This window comes from Pollachius pollachius, assembly GCF_949987615.1.
Source record: "Pollachius pollachius genome assembly, chromosome: 2".
In the NCBI taxonomy this organism is placed as follows: domain Eukaryota; kingdom Metazoa; phylum Chordata; class Actinopteri; order Gadiformes; family Gadidae; genus Pollachius; species Pollachius pollachius.
Genome location: NC_136935.1, coordinates 41,861,370 through 41,880,132, shown reverse-complemented (window position 1 = coordinate 41,880,132; position 18,763 = coordinate 41,861,370). Strand labels below are relative to the sequence as shown.

The window sequence follows — 18,763 nt, the reverse complement described above, 5'->3', positions numbered from 1 at the left end:
AAAAAAAAGCGTTAAATCCCCACTTCGGTACAGCCAGTGGCGCAAAAAGTGGGTATGTACTATATGCGGCGCATAGGGGCGCCGCACTAGAGGGGGCGCCAAAGCGATGGAGGTAAAATTATTTGAGTCGGCATTTTCTGTTTTTAACAGCGTTTGTGTAAATGATATGATGATTAATAACAGAGGCACGTCAAGGATAAGGCGCCCCCCCGCTCATCGCCTCCCTCCCCCCTTCTCCTCCTCCTCCTCACACAGCGCTCCAGTGCACGCCCCCTCGAGCATGCGCTGGAGGCGAGCGCCAGAGTGTTTTCATTTGAATTGTCATCTGATGACCGGTACCTAATACGGAGAGGCAGAGAAGAAAGCTCTCGGGGTCACAAAATTGAAAAAGAAAGATTCGGAAGGAGAAAGAGTGCGCAGGGATGAAAGAAAGCTTTTCAAAGTGGTTGAAAGACAGTAGTTTTTATGTCACTGTATCAAGAGGAGGCTTGTAAATATTCAGGTTAGCTAAACTGTTGACTTGCAACTGTGTACTGATCAGAATTGAGCCTACAATATAACATATCATGACAAGAACAATAAAGGAACTTGTTTGTGAAACCTCCTAAACACAAAGTTCATATCATTCAGGTGTGAGGATGGAGAGAATGTAGAAAAGAAGAGAGACAAAGAATCAGGACAGACAGGGGAAGGCGACAGGTTGGTCTAGTGTTAGGTCATGGTTTCTCAACGGGGGCGTTCGCACAACCTATGGGGGCGCTGGGAACGTGATTCCATTTTTTTTTTGGGGGGGGGGGGATTTTAAACTTTCATTGTTTTTAATTTTTTTGGGTGAATAAATAGCCTATTTTCATTTATTGGTTTCTAACCCCTCTACCGTCTCAGCTACTTTATGCGCAGTGGAACAGTGGTCATACAGCGCGGTTCGGTCCTGCACACGCCTGGACTCCCGTTACATCAGCTATCGTCATGATCTCTTTAGTAACGCTGATAAACATAACCCAAGTTCGCGGGTTAACAGTTCAATAACCAACACAACACAATCAAACATGGCCGATAGCAAGAAAAAAATAACAAATTTTGTTTAGCCCGTTTTCCTCCTTCCTCTTGCTGTTGTTCAGTTCTAGCTGCTCTGAGCGTAGTCTCCACGACAAGACCGTTGCATTTCAAATACAAAATATATAGGCCGAATTAGGCCTCTGCGCGCGATCTGTTTTCGCGGTGCCGCGGTGCCCGGGCCATTACTTCATTCGTTCACGGGGTACGGCGGGAGACGCGGGAGTGGTCGCGGTGCCCAAGGTCACGCTGCCCGGGCCGCGGGGTGCCGCTGCCGGGGCACGACGGGAGACGTGGCGGCCGGGAGTCGCGGGAGTGCCCGCACCGCGGTCACGGTGAATGAATGTTCAATCCAACCATTTCTTCCTCACCTCTCTCTCTCTCTCTCTCTCTCTCTCTCTCTCTCTCTCTCTCTCTCTCTCTCTCTCTCTCTCTCTCTCTCTCAATCCCCCCGTGTCGCTCTGGAAGTTTAATTGGGTTTATTATATTTAAATAATTATATTATATAATATAATAATTTATAATATTGTATTTATTATTATATGGATTTTTCAAGTGCTTTTAACACCATACAGCCAGTACTGTTACTTGAGAAGATGGAGCTGATACAGGTAGACACCACCACAATATCATGGATCATGGATTACCTGAATGACCCCAGTTTGTGAGGCTAGGGAGGTCTGTTTCTAAGCAGGCAGTCAGTGGCACAGCAGCGCCGCAGGGGACTGTGCTGTCCCCTTTCCTCTTCTCACTATATACCTTAGACTTCCAGTATAACTCTGAGGCTTGTCATTTACAAAAGTTCTCAGACAATACTGCGGTAGTGGGGTGTATCAGTGGTGGAGATGAGACAGAATACAGGCAGCTGGTGGATAACTTTGTTGCATGGAGTGGGGAAAACCACCTTGTTTTAAATGTAACAAAGACCAAGGAAATGGTGGTGGACTTCAGGAGGGCCAGGCCTGAGCTAAGGACTATCTCTATCCTTGGGGATAAAGTGCAGGTGGTAGAGAGCTATAAACACTTGGGTGTGCACATGAACTGGACTGGAAGCAACAAACGGAGGCTGTCTATAAGAAGGGTCAGAGCAGAATCTACTTCTTGAGGAAGCTTAGGTCTTTTAATGTGTGTAGCAAAATGTTATGTATGTTTTATCAGTCTGTTGTGGCAAATGCCATCTTCTTTGCAGCGATCAGTTGGGGCAGCGGCATCAGGGCTTGTGACTCTAAAAAGCTTAACACGCTGATTAGGAGGGCTGGCTATGTGCTGAGGACTGCTGTAGTGTCCCTGAGGGTGGTGATGGAGAGAAGGATGGTACAGAAATTGTTGAGTATTATGGATGATAACACGCATCCCTTGCAAAATCTAGTGAGTAAACAAAAGAGTGTTTTTAGTGGGAGGCTACGACAGCTAAGCTGCAGAAAGGACAGATTTAAGAATACTTTTTTACCTACTGCAATTGCACTTTATAATTACTCCCCTTTTTAGTAAAGACAAAAGAATATTCATTTAAACTTTAGCTTGCGCTGCTAATATATATCAAACTTATATATACTTATATATGCTTATATATATATATTTATTTATTTATCTTTTTTGCACATGTTTATTGCACACCTGTTTATTTGCACACATGTATATTTGCACACATTTTGTACTGCTATGTCTGTGTAACAGCTACTTCTTCTTATGCACATGGACCATCCATTCCACTTTTTCTATCCTAGGCTAGGTATTGTGGGTGCATGGTTTTGTTTAGGTGGGATATGTATGCATACATGTGTTGTGTTGTGTTGTGTATGTATGCTGGCTGCTGGAACACCTACATTTCTCTGCTGAGATAAATAAAGTATATCTTATCTTATCTTATTACAGTGATGGACAGTGCTGTTAGCCAATCAGAGGTGAGACATTTGCATGTCATGAATATTCATTCATATTTTTAATATATTTTGCACCAAAACCGACTCAGAGGGCATTCATTGCTATTAGTGACCACTGCAAAATCAATGAAAAACGATGCATTGACACCTTTAAGCAATATAGCACGAGTGTGAGTGGGGTTGTTAATTTATTTTAAAAAATTAAGTCTGGGTAGTGTCCCCACCAAAGCTCAGACCAAACCTACACCCTTGTGCTAGTTAGATTCCCGGCTCATCCTATTGTGTTGAGGATTTGATACTTTGGATTAAAGTGTCTTAATGTTTATGAAACAGTAACATACTACACAATACGTCATTGATGAGATAAGGCATTAAGGTAAAGGCCTTATAACACCAAAGGGAGGGTAGGTAAACAACAGTTCAAGAGTCCAACTGGCAAACAGAAAAGATAACAGCATATATACTGGGCAAGCGTCCTTCCTGACACGCAGTTCAGAGTGGTACTTTTAATAATAATAATAATAATAATTTATCAGTTTTTTATAGCGCTTTTCTAAGTACTCAAAGACGGTTTTAGTTGTAATCGTTTTCTTTCATATCTATTTCCCCTCAGACATGCTTTGAGTGTAAATATGGCATTTTTGCTGAGTGATCTTTCAGTTACTGTAGTCGCAACCAGTATTCTCGTGGCTATCCTGAGCTACTTAACCTACCGCCTGCTCACAGGACACCTTCTCCAGTTTTATCAGCTGAAGAGTATTCCAGAGTTCGGAACCTCGTACCCCTTCATTGGACACGCGCTGATGCTAAAAAAAAATGCTGGAGGTGAGGAACCAAAGAGACTCTCACTGAAATTACAACTCAATAGAGTAAAGAGGCTAGCAGAGTGCAGAGGGATTTAGGCAAGGGGTGTATGACCTTCATCTGCCCAAGCAGGACCCCTCGTTGGATAGATAAACAGAGCAAGGATCCCCTGGATTATAAAACAAATGCACTTTAGCATAGCAGCCCAAGGGTTCTGCAAGCCAAATGTAGGCTGCCTTGAGCAAGACGTCTAACTTGTACCAGCAGTTTAATGATATGTGTATGATAAACTATTTTCAGTTTTGACTTGAATATGTGGTACTGTTCAACAATTTATGGAGTAGTGGGACAGAACCCCCACCACTCTGCCTTGACACGCTGTTATCATCCCTATGTTGACTGTGTGGTAAAGCTGTTCATTTGGGGAGCTACAACTGAGGTCACAGGTTATTACCTATAAAGCATTACCTATGCTAATCACTCATTCACATTCATCATGTTGGGTCTGGTTTGTTGCCATTGCATTAAATGGGAATCAAAATAGTACCTCTGCAGGTCGCCCTAGGGGTCATGGACCCGGGTTGAAAATTAATGGTACTTTATTTAGTTATTCTGGCTTGTGTTGGCTATGGTTATGGACTGGTAGAAGTTGTGGAGTTTTGTGTTCCGACGGCCAGCCAATAACATACTGCGATCCACAAAGTTTGCTGTGTAGGCATCCTGGACCAAGATACAATAACCCCCCTGAATGCCAGGGACGTGTGTCCTCAAGGTGCATCACTTTGAACACTCACAGCCGGTTTCGGTTCTATATGTTTGAATGCATTTCCCAGATTTCTTCTGCCAAATTGTGGAGGCGACAGACGAGTTCCGTAGCAGTCCACTGTTGAAAATATGGCTCGGACCGGTCCCCATGCTGATGCTCTACCATCCGGAAACGGTTGAGGTACATTCACATCGGTTCTGTTCTGAAATCACAGTACAGTGAGACATAAAGCCTACCTACCTACATTATTGTCTTCTCTATATTTCTTTTTTTTATGTATGGGATGCAGTACTATAATTCAATACAAAACCAATAATCCGATTTTAATTATTTAATTTATTTTAATTATTGTACATGGATTTAGGCTCTTCTGAATAACTCAGTTCACATGGACAAGGCCCACATATACAGCTTTCTTCACCCATGGCTTGGCACAGGTTTACTTACAAGGTATGTACAGCGACAAACACATGACTACTTTATACTTATACTACTGTCAAAATGCTGTACCATTCTGAATGCTATCACATTAAACAAACAAAACAGTCAACCACAGCGGCCCTACATTAAAAGACACAATATCAAATTAATCACAAAATATGAACATAGATTACACCATTTTTTCAATACGTGTTACATACTTTATTACACATGGTGAATCAAATCACTAGCAATGTGTGCTAGTGATGTTGTTCTAAGTGTCAGTAGATTGTAACATCCTCTACTATTGTAGAGCTTGCTTCCCATTACTTTAATTATCTTGTACTTAACCACCACCATGGCCTCCCTGAACTTGCACAAAATGCTCAGAACCAATGCTATTGCAAATGAGTTCATTGAGTCCATTGTAGGCTACATACTGACCTGTGAGGCATACAGCGCACCCCTTGATATTTTCCCCGCTTCCAAGTATGCAGATTTGTAATATTTTTTTATCAGGTCACATCATTATTCTGTAATGTAATTTGCTAATATTCTTCACAAGATAATTTAGATAGTTGTTTGTTTCCTTTTTCAGTTGGATATTTCCCTCATTATTACTACCTTATCTCTGTGCTTTTCCAACCCCAAAACATATCACCAAAACCTATCCCGGGGATTACATGGACAGATTAAGCTTGTTGTTGTATGTAACACTGCCCAAAGTGCCATGCTGAATACATTGATGTGGTGGGATTAACTCCCCCTTGAGGTGTTTAGAGGTATTGTCCAACCTCATAGCTCAGTTTTACATTACAGTAAATATGGCTTTTTCAGTACACAACAATGTTGTGTTATCAAACATGATTCAGATGTCATGAATAATCTGACATGGTATGCGTGTCATTTGTATTTCATAGTTTGCTATTCACTTTTCACAACTGTACTTTTGCAGAGCAATGCAGACAATATACTGTATTTGTAGCATGTTTGCTGCTACAAGTCACCTGGGTGGCTGCCCCACTCAACCTAGGTGGCTTTTACAGGGCTCCTCCTGAACAAGGTCACAGTGGTGTGGTGATGGTGAACCCCTTTATTATAGAGTTTGAAGGCAGTGGTAGAGGAAGATGTTGATCCATTGACCATGCTGCCATGTAGAAGATCTCCCCGAGTGTGTGTGGGGATGGCTGGTTTAACCTGTTGCACATTGATAGATCATCGTTTTTGCAGCCTCACCCAGCCCCAGAGACCAAAATGTCAGACTAAGGCTAGGTGAGGCTGCTTAAACCAGCCACACAGTATGTTTCACGAAATGACTTCCAAACGGCCAAATCATATCACGTCGAGTCAAGCGCCCATGAGTTGACCATGGCTCCCCTTCTCTGAACAGCACCGGGCCTAAGTGGCGCCAGCGAAGAAAGATGCTGACTCCTACCTTCCACTTCTCCATCCTGTTGGAGTTCCTGGAGGTGATGAACGAGCAGGCTGACATCCTGGTGGAGAAGCTTGGCAGGGAGGTGGGGGAGGGCCCCTTTGACTGCTTCCAAACTATTACCCTGTGTGCGCTGGACATCATCTGTGGTGAGGAGGACAGCTTAAGACTGTCCCTGGCCTGTCAGTAATGGTGCACTGGTGGTCCAAGTACAACGTTTTTATTGTCGTTGTATAATAAAGGGTGCTTGAACTGTGTGTGTGTGTGTGTGTGTGTGTGCGTGTGTGTGTGTGTGTGTGTGTGTGTGTGTAAAAAAGCATGGTTCTTTCATTTCGAATCGAATGTCTTTCAGAAACTGCAATGGGGAAGAAAATGTATGCCCAAAGTAATTCAGAATCCAATTATGTCCAGAGTGTGTACAAGTGAGTCACACACACACACACACACACACACACACACACACACACACACACACACACACACACACACACACACACACACACACACACACACACCAAAAGGCCTCACATTGATGCATTTGAAGCCTTTCATGACGTTTCTCATGACGTTTTTCACTCTCACTTTCCAAGGATGAGTGACATCATCATTCGGAGGCAGAAGGCACCCTGGTTCTGGTGGGACGTCAGCTACAACCTTTTTGGCGAGGGGCTGGAGCACAACCGGAGACTGAAGACCCTCCATGAAGTCACCTCAAACGTGAGTGCTATCTCCACTGTTTATACAGTGTTAGAGGAGGAAAGAATAAATAGAAGAAGCTGTATCTGGTATTGGGGACACTCCAACATCGAGTCATTTGATAGCCAACAGCCTAAGGAGGTTCATATGACTGGCGATTTGATCATGTGGGTCCGGTAATTTAGTTTTGAAGAATAAATCATGTATTCAACCCCTCCCTACCAACCCACAACCCTGATCTCATCCCACATCTATTATCCAAGACGGACTGGAGGATGAAAGAGAGTCAAGCCTAAAAGAGTCTTTCTCGCTCTCTCTCCCCCCAGGTGATTCATGAGAGGGCGGACCACCTCCGTTTGGAGGAGGAGGACTCTGACAGTGTTCCGGAGAACGGGACCAGGAAGAGGCGGGCCTTCCTGGACATGCTCCTGAAGACAGTGGATGAGGGAGGGAACAAGCTGACCCACAGGGATATCCAGGAGGAGGTGGACACCTTCATGTTCGAGGTGAGGAGTCTCTAGGACCGACCTGGGTGTGGGTGTATGTGTGGATTTGTGGATTTGTTTAGGGGTAAGCATGTGTGTGTGGGAGAATGTGCAAGTGCCCAAGGCATACACCGGGTGGAATATCCCTGGTGAGGTGGTGCAGTCAGCAGCTGCCACCGCCCAACACTGGACTGTGGTAAGCCACCCCAAAGACCCAGCCTGTCTGAGTCGGGAGGCGTTTGGATCCAATGGCAGAGGATATCCCAAAGGGGTTTCTGGAACCATCCATCTGCTGTCGTCTGACAACGTCTCGCCAACGGGCAGATGGGGCTGGTTGAGAGAGTCAAGTCAACGTTTTGCAAATCTCCCTCCCTGAAATGCACGTTCTCTTTCTCAAGTCTTGGCCCCTTATCACCGTCACTTATCCAAATCCTGTGGCGTGGACAAAGTCACAAAGCAGCAGGCATGGATACGCAGAAGGCTGCAGACACAAACCTGCACCCACCGAAAGTCAAGCTCTCTGTTGGTAACTGGAATTTGCCCAGTTTGACGTACACTTCTTGATCAAAACTACCTTAGAGACGCACCACCCTCATGGGCTGAGATGAGGTAGCTGGATTCAATGTGGATATTGCTGCCCTTATTGAGACCCGGCTAGCCAATACTGGAAAGGAGCAGATGAGGAAAGGACGAAAGAATATGGCAGGGGGGCCTATAAAAAAATCAAGGCCAAATACAGGTGTCCAGGCAAGTTCATCGGTACAATGCAAAAAATCCACAATGGCATGTGGAGTTCGTAAAATGGAGTGATACGAGGGGGTCATAGTGCCAATGCTCTTCAGCAGGGGGATGTCTCCCGTGCTGCAAGACACATTCAAAACAACAACACTGGGTTATGCCTCGTCTATGGTTTTGAGGGCGGGCTTTCAATCTGCAGAGGATACAAGCCAAAAAAGGAAGTCACTATTCGATAACTTTTATTTGCTGATGACTGCGCTCTGGCTGCTAGATTAAATGAAGAATTACAGGACAGGACAGTATGAGCCCCTATCCTCAGGCCTTTGGCCTAATAATCAGCACAAAGAAGACCAAGTTCCTGTACAAACCTGCTACCAGGAAGCCCTACACTGAGCCCACTAGATTTGTGAATGACCAAAAGCTTTCAGCCTTTAAAAAGTTAGCTTGCATTTGGAGTACTTTGTCTTGTGCTTTGCACTTAGATGATGCAGTTAACATCTGGATGACCAAGACCAGTGCATCTGGCGCAGCATCAAAGAGTTTCAAATAAACGAATTAAGACGATTAACTTAAATGGAAAAACACAGATGTTCATTTTATGAGTGACACTTTCTCTGAACTATCCCTTGCTTTATCTGTTGCTCCAGCTAATCTATCCCTCTAAGATAAGATAAGATAAGAACTTTATTTCATCCCATACATGGGAAATTATCTTGTTACAGCAGCCCATGGAATATAAAAGATGCAATAATAAAATAAAGTGATCCAGCATCACATATAAATAAAAAAATAAAAAAACATTTGCGGCACTAGTTTAGATCTTTTCTCCAGTGCTGCAAATGTTTGGAAATGACGTGGACTGTGGCACTCCTTGTCCTTCATTACCTGTAACTCCTTCCCTCTAAAGGATTTTCCCTTTTATTTTGTTATGTTTAGAAAAAGGCTTTGAGGGGGCTTCAGCAGAGAGAAACATATGTGAACTATCAGTATGGTGTCACTAATTAACCACAATCAAAACACACAGAGATTTATATGAATGCCAATCATACTGCCTTCACCATGTTATTCTTTTAGCTGTGATTAAGTCATCTGTGTTATGAAGGAACTGGTATGGGTAAGGCATCTCGCTCAAGGATGCCTACAGGTTAGGCTTTGGACTTTGGGGATTGAAGCCAGTACCTAACGGCTGGGTGTGGAACACCCCTAGCTGATACACTACCCTTTAGCTGACTTTTTTATCCAAAGCGGCTTAATGATCTCAGAAGTCGTGCAGGTTGGGGGGTTAGGGCATCTTGCTCACCGATGCCTGGGGGACATTTCAGGGGAAATCACCTCACACCTCTCTTGCTTTCCTCTAATATTGTGTTTTCCTTTCGTCTCCCAAGGGCCATGACACGACCGCCGCCGCCATGAACTGGGCCGTGCACCTGCTGGGTTCACACCCAGAGGTGCAGAGGAAGGTACATCTGGAGATCGACAAGGTTTTAGGTAAAAAAAGGATTTTAAAATAAACATAATGGCTCCTCTCACCTTCTCACTTTCATGACATCACCTGTTTCCATGACCCACGGGGCCCCCTCCTCTTACTCATCGCTGATGAGATCCATTTCCTCTCAGGGGAGAGAGAGAGAGAGAGCGAGAGTGAGTGAGAGAGAGGATCAGAGGTAGAGAAGATTGAGGTGTAGGTTTATGTGTAAATAAGCACCCAGGAAATGTGTGCCAAAACAAACAGTGTGTTTGTTTAGTCCGGGCAGTGTGAAGGTTGTTCCACGCTCTAGTTCCACAATGTAAAATAGATTAGCCTGTGGCAAGAGCAGGTGCAATGCAAACATTCCCCACCACCTTTGGTTCTGCCCTTGTGCCTTGGAACATTATATGATGAATATGAATGAGGCGTAACCTGCCCCACAAAAACTTGTAGGTCAGAGCTGCATTCCCTGCATTCACGTAAATTCCAGGATTCGTTTGTACACAACACAGCACATCTCTCAAGCCTAACAGGCCTCAAGCCTGTTAAAAGCCTCTCTCAAGATTAAAAACTGATAAGAATGCTGCAGTCTACTGAATCAAAATAAACAAGAGCAGAACCAAAATAAATTGAAAAAATTGACAGAGCCATCAAAAGAGTTTTATCCGAAACTGACTGAATACCAATGTTAAAGATTAGCGTAAATTTGAACACTTCTCGGAAGGGAAGATGTTTTTGTTTTACTTCCAACCGGATTCGACAAGGGCAAAGATAGCAACTAAGTTAATCAGATTCTCTTAGTTAATGAATCTGATTGGCTCGAGTTTATAGCACAACATTCTGATGTGCCTATATGTGGAAAGGAATTGCTGCTGAGGCCACGGCCAGACTGAAATACATTGCAAAGGGCATACTTGAATATCAGGATGGTCTCACAAGGCCATGCAAGCCCTGTGAGATTATCAGAAAAGATGGATCCTCTGGCTTGGACTGGCTGCCCACCAAGTAATATGACAGATACTTGGTAACAGACAAACCACTTTTCATCTTGAAAACAAGATTGGTTCATCTCAAGGGGTTACTCCTAATAAAGAAATTTGAATAAAGAAATAATAATATTATTGTAGTGGGGTTCACTCTGCATTGTGTATTTTAATTGAAGACACTTCGACGACCGGGTAGATGATGGCCTATTCATTATCACCAGCCTTGCATCTTCTTCTCATTCAAAGTCAGCAAAACAGAGAGATCGCAAACTAACACGTTCCCGAATTTCTGTTAATTTGGCCAATCTGCTCCTTCAAAATAAAAGACCCCTGCATATCTAGTGATAGAACTTTAAACAAGGGTATCTGCTTCTAACGTAGAGCAACAGCATCACACTGCTACATTATGAATCACCGTTAATGGGCTTGACACTTTGCACCTCTGCTCAGGCGGGTCCAAACGACCCATTACCATGGAGGACCTGAAGGAGCTGAAGTACCTAGACTGCGTCATCAAGGAGTCCCTGCGGATCTTCCCCTCAGTGCCCTTATTCGCCCGGACACTCTGTGACGACATCGTCATTAGTAAGTTAAAACACAAAAGCTCTGCAGTTCTTCGGGGGGGGGCCGGATGATGTATAAGTGGTGCGTGTGTTTAACTCCCAGGCGAAAAGGACAGGGTGTGAAGGAGTTGTATTTTTATGGTTGAATTAACTTATTGTGAGTCGCTTTAAATAACTGTGTCAGCGAAATGAATGAAATGTGATGTCATTTAATTATAATACTGTCCTGTGTTAATGCTGTAACACCCACGTTTCCCATCTAGGATTAATAAAGTGCCTCTTCACTTCATCATCAATAACTATATAGTTATTTGATATTAAACAAACACGTGCCACAATCTATCACAACTGGCGGCCATTTTGAGCGTGACCCCAATCTTCCAACTATGTCTCTGCCTGCAGACGGCTTCAAGGTGCCCAAAGGAGCCAACGCCCTCGTCCTAACCTACGCCCTCCACCGGGACCCCCGCTACTTCCCCAACCCTGAGGAATTCCAGCCAGAGCGCTTCCTGCCAGAGAACTCCGTCGGCAGACCCCCATACGCATACATACCCTTCTCTGCTGGCCTTCGGAACTGCATCGGTAAGAGCAGAAGGAGTCGCTGGGGTTATATGGTGGATTGGTTTCAATCTGCTAGACAGTCTGGTGGACGTCGTAAATGGTGATGCCTTTGATGTAGCTAGTTCAATCCCAGGTTCCTCCAAGCTAAGTGTTGAGGTGTCTCTGAGCAAGACGCTGTGGAAGAAATTAATGATTATATTCTAAGGTAAACAATGATTATTATTAGGCCTATATATCTAATGGTAGAAAGCATCTAAAAACGCCTCTGGACTCTTATCTAGGACTTGGCACAGTGCCAGGGAGTCTGGGGTCAGAGAGTGAGTTAGAAGCCAACCCGACATCAGAGGCTATGGGGTCAATGCGTGCTGACCTCAGCCTGGTGTTTTAGATTAGTGTTGCCGGCCACTCGCTTAAAGGAATTTATGACTGATCGGCCATGGGTGGCCGTGGGCGGACACCTCAAACAAGAAACAGCTTTGCACGTGAGGATAAAAAAGAGGCCGGGATCTGTTGACCGGCAGTGCTTTGCAAACTACTCGGCTTTGTTGTTGCCTTTGTAACGATAAAGTCTTTTTGTCATACTTGCTCCGGACCCCTCAATTTCTTTTGCTCTCTTATTTAGTTTAGAAGTGATAGAACTCGGTTATTTTCTACCACAACGCCTCACCCTGACTGCTCCTGACGAGCTGTCTGTCACCCTGCGTGGTTGACTCTGCCGTCGGTGTGTGAATGTGTGAATGAATGGTTGTAAGACACTTTGGATAAAAGCGTCAGCTAAATCCCCTAAATAGAAATGGAAATGTAACGACATGAGTTTGTAACGACACTCAAACTTAAAATAACTATCTGAGAAGGGGGAAGAGTGGAAAAGGACCACGTCATGAGTGAGTCGTGAAAATGTTTGTGTGCTTGTTAAAAATCTGGTTTGAATCGTTGTTCTTCTTTTGTATCTGAGCGCAGGCCAGCGCTTCGCCATGATGGAGGAGAAAGTGGTTCTGGCGTCCATCTTGCGCTCCTTCAACATCGAGGCGTGTCAGAAACGGGAGGAGCTCCACCCCTTCGCAGATCTAATCCTGCGGCCATCGAAAGGCATCCTCATCAAGCTGGAGAGGAGGGAGTAGATCTCTGGTGGTCCCATGCTGTTTCTCTGGGAGCTGCCACCAGCTTGCTCCCCCCTCCCGACGAGGAGAAACCTCACCTCAACTAAGACAGAGGAGCTGCGTCTTGATTAAGCAGCAATACTTTTAGGTTGAGGTTGAATTTGAATAATAAATGGTATTTTCAGTGGCCACAATTGTAAGAGGGCTGCTTTTGAATAACACATTTGATGTAAAAAAAAGTGTACTAAATAAAGTATATCCAGTAATCAAAAAATGTCACTCAACATTTGCGTACGTTTGGTGAGTAAGCCTACTGACTAAGTCTTTTTCAGGGTTTTCCTCGACTTCCACCCAAACATTGTGCACTTGTGCATCCAACGCTACACACAAAGATAGTTTGTCAGGGACTCTCACGTGATTGTGTTTTGGAGGGCGCTCCCACGCAATCGTGGGTGCACACAATAACAGGAAGTTGTTATTGCTTTTGACATTTTTAAGATTTACACCACACCTTACACAAAGCGTAGACCCTATAGCTTTGTCTGCTCAACACACCTACGCTACTCACTTTGGACTGGACTAACTAGAGTCTCTCTCTCTCTCTCTTCCCCCCTCCCCCCCTCAAGGTACCAAGGTCATGCAATCATGGGCTCCTTTGAAGTGGGGGCGCACCTAATCTCACAGCTAAATTAACTGTAAAAATCACAGGTCACGTTCCCATATCCCTGTCCGATTGGAAAGGTTTCCACCAGCTCGCTACAAAGTCATACTCCAGTCTGTAGTATTTTTTCCTTCTTTTTTCATGCATTTTTCGACATGCATTAAGGAGACAGTAAGTACGATTTGAGAGTTGTGGAGAGAGCCCGCAGAAATGACCGGAAAAGAGCAAGAATTTAAATTAAAAAAAAATGGACACCTTGTTCTCTGCTCCCTCCCAAAATTTCTCCATCATTGGGAATTGTTGCATTCATGCACCATGATTGACCCGACCTGGGAGCAGTCTGAAATCTAAATTGGCTCAGACATATCCACACCTTGTAGAGTACACTGTTCAAAAACTGGCTGGCAGAAACATACAGATTCTCCAAATGATGGTCCTATTTTAGTAACAGTGACAAAATGACATATATTAGGCTACTATGCTGAAGATATAACCACGTAAAGAAAATTATATCTAAACATTTTCGGTTCACTGCCCCATTAAGGGTTTGTGTAGCATCAGCATTATGTGTCAAATAAATAGAAACACGCAGATCCAAACATTTGCCATTTTATCAGGGTTCATGTGCTTAATCATTTGAAACAAATACACAACACAACAACGAGGGCCCTTATAGTATTGATCAGTTTACGAGGGTCCCTTTAAACCCCTGGAGGAGCCCCTGAATCAGGCTGGACCCTCTTCTCCCAGTAAGTGTCCTCTCCAGTGGAAAAAGTTATTTTGTACTTGAAACAAGAGAGTCCAGTTGTTGTACTACAGGGGGGTGTGAGCCGTTGGCATAACCTTGGACTTGGAGAATCCGCAACAAGCTGCCTCTACAACTAAAACAACAACAAAGACGTTGGTCCCTAGCTGCTGGGACTTGGAGAAATTATATAGATATAAAATATAGAAACCATACAACTTTTCTTTGTTTCAGATCATGAAGCACATGAGTGCATTGGATAGTATTGGTAATACTAAGGGCACATACAAGGACAATACAAGTGTTATTATTATATATTTTTATTTATCCTTCATTTTATATATTTGAAGTTTAATATAGAAAATAAGAGAGTAGGCATTTCATTTATGCATAACAATTCAATTATAAGCGCTCTCTCTCTCTTTCTCTCTCTCTCTCTCTCTCGTCAGGTAATGGTGAGTGTTTAGAAGGGTTTAAAAAGCAACAGAAGAAAATGATAAAGGTCCCATGGCATGCCACCAGGTGTGGTGTGATTAGCCGGTACAGGCTGTTTTGGAAATCTGCCTCTTGACATACATGGCAAGACGGATGTGTGACATCCGTCACACATCTAGGTGGACACGCCCACCTGTGATGTCATAAGGGGCAGATTTCCAAAGCGGCTTGTAGCGGCTAATCACACCACACCTGGTGGCATGCCATGGGACCTTTAATGGTTAACTACCAAAGGTTAATCAATATGTAAGAATAGGACAGAAAAACGAAAAAAGCTATGTTGTGAGAAAATAGGATTTCTGAGTGGATGAGGGCCAACTCCAGGAGAGATTCACCGGCAGCCCACAAGAGATGAAGAGAAATGGATTAGTATCTGTCTAGAAAACAATGCTAAAATTGGCTGTGGAATAAGTTTATATCAATCAATAACAAGTCAACTGCTGCTGTTAATGAGTGGAATATTTCAGCATATTTTGTATGGTGTAGTATTTTCTTTTTGGACAAATTGATCTGGATGATCAAACCATCATAACTTTCTCTCCTGGCTTCTGTCGCTCTGATACAATTTGTCGAAGCACTTCTTTGGCCAAGAGCCAAATAAGCACTTTGCGATAACGGTCCTATGTGGCACATAGCAATAAAGAGCATTTTTCTTTATGATAAGACGGTTGTAAAGTACTTCACAGTCACAGTTATTTTGTCCACAAATTCCCTTCTGACCTACTTTTGGTCAAAAGTGCTTTAATGGCCTTTTTTTAAAGTTTGTAGCATGGGAGCTAACTAGGGCTGTAACGATACACCAACTCACGATTCGGTTTGTATCACAATTTCTGACCCACGATTCGATTCATCCCACGATTTTTTAAAATTTAAAAAGCATTTTATTCAAACAACACTTGAACAGTGAACAGATTTGAAAAGAAAGAATACTATTAAAGTAGGCCCATAGCAAAATGAGTAAATAAATAACCAAAGATTGCAGTTGGAGGATGCTTGCAGGTAGGCCAAAAACCCTCAACTAGTTTTATGGTTTAGGCTTACATATTTGAAAATATAAATGTCAAATAAATAATAGTAATTTGAATAGTTTGGTAGCACTAACCAGCGTTCCCGCTAAAAAAAAACGGTCAAAGTGACCTGCATAGTATTCGCTTTCAGTCAAATATCCCATTATCGCTTCTTATTAGGCTATGTTGCTTAAATAATGACATAATCAGGCCATATAGAATGCAACATGTTTAATAGCCTAACTTTCAAATAGATGGGAAAAAACATGAACGTCTGATTCGCAATAACGAGGCATAGTGTTACGAGTAGCGTATGTGTGCGCGAGAATGGCAGCGTGCGTGAGTGACGTCTACGAGTGAGTGGACGAGCGAGGAGAGCGAGCGGTAGCCTGTGTGTGTCTAGTGAAGAAACAAACGAGTCCGGTAGAATTAAGTACCCAGCCTGTCAATAATCGGTGGCCGCTTCATTCTGACCTATAAGCAGACCAACTGCCGGTCAAAGCACACAAAACACTAGAGACAGGCATCACACACGCTATTTTGGCGCGCTTGGCCCACTCTGGATAAATGTCGTTCATATCGCATATGTATGGGGTCAGAACAGTCTCATTAATAATGAATGCACAGAGAAGGATTAACAAATGTATTTGTGATTTATATATAAATGACTCTTCTCACAAATACATTTCAATGCACACACAAATGGATATCGGTATGTATAATTGTAAAATAAATCCATAAACAAAAATAGGTTTCACAGACACATTTCTGATCCACACACAAATGTGTCTTGTTTTAAATGAATGTAATATAAAAATAAAAAATGCAATTTTCATAAAAAATGTATTTGGATGTTGTTACATTCATATACAAACTGTTAAACTTGAATTAACAAGACGCTTTTCATTTGTGAACTTGTTTGCATTTGTGTGTGAACTGGTCTGCATTTATATGTGGATTTGCATATGTGCAAACATGGTGTTTCAGTAATTTTTTGAACATTTATTTAAATAGAATACTTCAGATCTGAATTTGACAATGCATCCTTGTTCATATTTCACCTTAGATTAAAAAAACGCACATCATTCTCTTCCACATCAATCATCTTGTTAGATATATATAATATCAATATATATATAAATATCATATGATGATTGAACATCATCATTGAAATTATTAAACAAAACAATATGTAACAAAACAACAATATTTAGTTTACAAAGAAAAAAAAGCATTTACAACACATCAACAGTGATATAAACTCTCTGAAGTACTGGGTTTCTAACCTTGCTCATATTACAGTATTTTCCAGACAGACTTGCTTTCTGCAGGAGTTTTCACACTGCACTGTCTAGAACGCACAGAAAAGGCAGCACAATGGTTCTTCAACCAGGTCCTTGTATACTTTCTAGGATCAAACTTGGAAGTAGGCGGGCCGTTGATATTAATCATCATCAAGTTTGATATGTTTGAGATCAGTAGGACAGCCCTTTTGTCTGAGCTTATATTATTCATAAGGCTAAAGTTCCTCTCACACTCTGCTGTACTGACAGGGAATGTTTTCATACAGTTCATGAGTGGTTTCACGTCCTTGGGCTCACTAGTGGGCTGTTCCAGTAGGTCCCGCATCCCATTCAGTGCTTGGTCTGTGCACAGGTTAAAATCGCTTGCACAGTCGCTTAATTTGTTCTTCACCATGGCAGATGCTGGGCTTTGATGGCCATTTACTATGATCAAGGATGCTGAGGTCCTTGATGGTCTTATCCTCAAAAGACAAGCGTTTCTCCAGATTGTTCACAAGGCTTTGTAAGAACTGACCTGGATTGATAGACTTCAGCTTTGCCATTGTTTTCAGTGTTGTAGACCGATACTCCCCAGTCTTTTTTGCTTCTAAAGCCTCACTATATTTCTCACCTGGACTCTCTTTGAATGACTGGATCACTCTGATTGAGCGTTTCAGCAGATGCTCAGCTCTGAGCAGAGTTATCGAACGAGACTGAAGCTCCTGTGACAGGAGACTTAGTTCATGGAGTGTGTCATACATGAGCCCAAGGTCACAAATAAATTCTGGACTTTGAACACGGTCTAGTAAACCTCTGTACATTTGCCAGTCTTTGGTGGACCTCGTCTCATCACAGCAAGCATTTTTAAAGTGCTGCACAAGAGCTCCCAGGGATGTCCAAACAGCACGAACAGTCCGAAAGCTACTGGCCACCCAGCGTACATCCAAGATTCTGCCAATGCGAAGAAGTTGTGAGCCTACTTCAGCTGCTGCATTTATGAGTTCACGCTCATTTTTGTTTGACGTACTATACAGAGAATATAGCTTCTGGATAAAAGTTTTGAAGTGATTGACAGAGTTTACCTCATCAACTGCATCTGACACAGCGAGTTCAAGTCTATGGTTCATACAGTGCCATACAAAACGCTTTGGGAATCTCGAGGTCAGCCTGGTTGCTACTCCTGACTTCTTTCCTAACATGACACTGGCTCCATCAGATACAAATGTTACCCAGTTTTCATGTAGCCCCTCTTCTGCAAAGCCAGCATTAGTCAAACAGGTGAGTAACGCCTGTTCTATGCCATCTGTTCTCTGATTTTCTAGTTCAACAAGTTCAATGAACATGAACTCAGGGCTTTCTTCTTGAATTGATGCTTTAATTGAAACTGTCACGACAGCTTTGTGACTTAAAGAAGATGTCTCGTCAATTAGGACAGCCAACTTACTGGATGATGCTATAATGTTACTGACGATTTTGCTCTGCATCTCACCGGCAACATGTTGTATTATTTGTGTTGCACTATAACGTGAATGAAGTATTCTGCCCATTTTTAGACCATTCAGTTCCTGCAGCTCGATGAGGCTCTCATGGTCAGAAAAGGGTCAGTTTTTTTTG

General features: G+C 42.9%; 1 protein-coding gene across 1 annotated transcript; it reads left to right on the top strand.

Moving 5' to 3' along the window:
* Positions 1-3,571: 3,571 nt before the first annotated feature.
* Positions 3,572-12,979, top strand: LOC307091777 (cytochrome P450 4V2-like; the record flags this gene model as incomplete). Its single annotated transcript, XM_079758579.1, has 12 exons — positions 3,572-3,764; positions 4,577-4,689; positions 4,874-4,959; positions 6,160-6,201; positions 6,320-6,510; positions 6,714-6,783; positions 6,952-7,078; positions 7,384-7,563; positions 9,666-9,768; positions 11,185-11,319; positions 11,700-11,879; positions 12,819-12,979. 12 exons carry the CDS (start codon positions 3,572-3,574, stop codon positions 12,977-12,979), a joined length of 1,581 nt encoding a protein of 526 aa, XP_079614705.1.
* Positions 12,980-18,763: the final 5,784 nt, after the last annotated feature.